The 2,270-nt window shown below is 64.7% G+C and overlaps 1 protein-coding gene across 1 annotated transcript; it reads left to right on the top strand.

Moving 5' to 3' along the window:
• Positions 1–220: 220 nt before the first annotated feature.
• On the top strand, positions 221–2,053 carry LOC102742278 (40-kDa huntingtin-associated protein). Its single transcript, XM_006752203.3, has one exon. The coding sequence runs from the start codon at positions 364–366 to the stop codon at positions 1,492–1,494; it is 1,131 nt and encodes a 376-aa protein (XP_006752266.2). The 5' UTR covers positions 221–363; the 3' UTR covers positions 1,495–2,053.
• Positions 2,054–2,270: the final 217 nt, after the last annotated feature.

Raw genomic sequence — 2,270 nt, 5'->3', positions numbered from 1 at the left:
TGAAACGTGCAAACTTGGCTTTAGGGCCACGCGGGATCGCGAGTTGAGCTTTCCTCGGGTTCCGGTTACAGACGCTAGGAGACGCCTGTAGTAGCAACCTGGGTAAGCAGGCTGTGTCGCCCGGCAACGGCGGGCACCTGGCCAGGCCCCGCCCCAGGACCCACGATTTCCATAGACAACGGGCGCCCCGCGAGGTCTCCGGCCGCCGATCCCGCGCGTTTGCCTATCCCCCAGGGCACCGGCGCGCGCGGGCTCCGCGAGCGCGCGCGGTCGCGCAGCCAGCCCGAGCCGGCGGGACGCAAGGCACGTCGCGCCCGGGCGCCGCCACGTCCGACGGTCTGCGTCAGCGCGAGGGCGGCGAACATGGCGTCGTCCGCCGCCGGCCTGGGTGGCGGTGCGGGCCCCGGGTCCGAGGCTGGGGATTTCCTGGCCCGCTACCGCCAGGTGTCCAGCAAGCTGAAGAAGCGGTTCCTGCGGAAGCCGAACGTGGCGGAGGCGGGCGAGCAGTTTGGCCAGTTGGGCCGCGAGCTGCGTGCCCAGGAGTGCCTGCCCTACGCGGCCTGGTGCCAGCTGGCGGTGGCGCGCTGCCAGCAGGCGCTCTTCCACGGGCCTGGGGAGGCGCTGGCGCTGACCGAGGCCGCCCGACTCTTCCTGCGGCAGGAGCGCGACGCGCGCCAGCGACTCGTCTGCCCGGCAGCCTACGGGGAGCCGCTGCAAGCCGCGGCCAGCGCTCTGGGCGCCGCCGTGCGCCTGCACCTCGAGTTGGGCCAGCCGGCCGCCGCCGCCGCCCTCTGCCTCGAGCTGGCCGCCGCCCTGCGCGACCTGGGCCAGCCGGCCGCCGCCGCCGGCCACTTCCAGCGCGCCGCGCAGCTGCAGCTCCCGCAGCTGCCCCTGGCCGCGCTGCAGTCTCTTGGCGACGCCGCCTCCTGCCAGCTGCTGGCGCGCGACTACAGCGGTGCCCTGGCGGTCTTCACGCGCATGCAGCGCCTGGCGCGGGAGCACGGCAGCCACCCGGTGCAGCCGCCGCCGCCGCTGCCGCCGCCGCCGCCGCCGCCAGGGCAGCAGGTGGGCCCCGGCGCGGCCCCGGCCCTGCCCGCCGCGCTGCTCCCTCCGAGCGCCGGCTCTGCGGCCGGCGCGCCCTCTCCCGCCGCGCTGGGAGCCTTCTCGGATGTGTTGGTCCGCTGCGAGGTGTCCCGCGTGTTGCTGCTGCTGCTGCTGCAGCCACCGCCCGCCAAGCTCCTGCCGGAGCATGCCCACACCCTGGAGAAGTACTCCTGGGAGGCTTTCGACAGCCACGGGCAGGAGAGCGGTGGCCAGCTTCCCGAGGAGCTGTTCCTGCTGCTCCAGTCCTTGGTCATGGCCACCCACGAAAAGGACACAGAAGCCGTCAAGTCGCTGCAAGTGGAGATGTGGCCACTGTTGAGTGCTGAGCAGAACCACCTCCTTCACCTCGTTCTGCAAGAAGCCGTCTCCCCCTCGGGACAGGGCATCTGATGAATCACCTTAATCAAGTGACTTTTTGCTTGTGACAGAACTTCGTGCACCTCCTCTGGCGTTTGGGGCGGAGGGGGGCGGGCGGCGGAATAAAAGACGTGAATCCTGGCAGTTCTACCTTTGGTTATCTTATTCCTCTTGCCTCCGTAGGAACTTAGTTGACCGGAACTTACCTGTATCCCAAAAACTTCTTTCCATGACGGTGGGAGGGAAACAGCAGCAACGTGATAGAATCAGTGGAGGACACGGCTCTCTTCCCCAAAACTGCCCACATACAAGTAAGAACCCCCTTTAGCCCTTACCTCTTCTTCCACCCGCTCCCCGCCCCCCACATCTCTGTTGCAAAGTGAGGATTTGATTTCGCACAGCTCTGAGTACTTAAGCTGCATGCTTTTTATCCTGATCTGATTTCTTGGCATAGATCAGTGTCTGTCCATGTGACCACCCAAGTTCTCCTTTGTTTCATCCGCCCCATACATGTTCGTGGGAATGATCTGATTACATACACCATTGTGGCTACAGCCCTAAGTCCATAATAAAGCCATTCTGATGCTCCTAACTTGTGGTTTAGCTTTCCTTCCATCTATAACATGGGAACAGCTTCTCTGCCTATCGGGAAGCAGAGAGTAGAAAAACAGATGGTTGTCTTTCAGGTCCATGATGTATTCACTCATTTGAAACTGACAGCCCAGGACTCAGGCTGTGCCACGCAGTGAAGCTACAGAGATCCTTTGCGTTGTGGACCTTACTCAGCTGCAATGCAAATGTGTCCGGTG

The sequence above is a fragment of the Leptonychotes weddellii genome, unplaced genomic scaffold, assembly GCF_054177405.1.
Source record: "Leptonychotes weddellii isolate Sample4059 unplaced genomic scaffold, ASM5417740v2 HiC_scaffold_24049, whole genome shotgun sequence".
Taxonomy (NCBI): Eukaryota; Metazoa; Chordata; class Mammalia; order Carnivora; family Phocidae; genus Leptonychotes; species Leptonychotes weddellii.
This window is presented reverse-complemented; position numbering and strand designations above follow the sequence as displayed.

Coding starts and splice junctions, on each gene's coding strand:
- LOC102742278 (XM_006752203.3), top strand. CDS start 364: ATGGCGTCGTCCGCCGCCGGCCTGGGTGGCGGTGCGGGCCCCGGGTCC.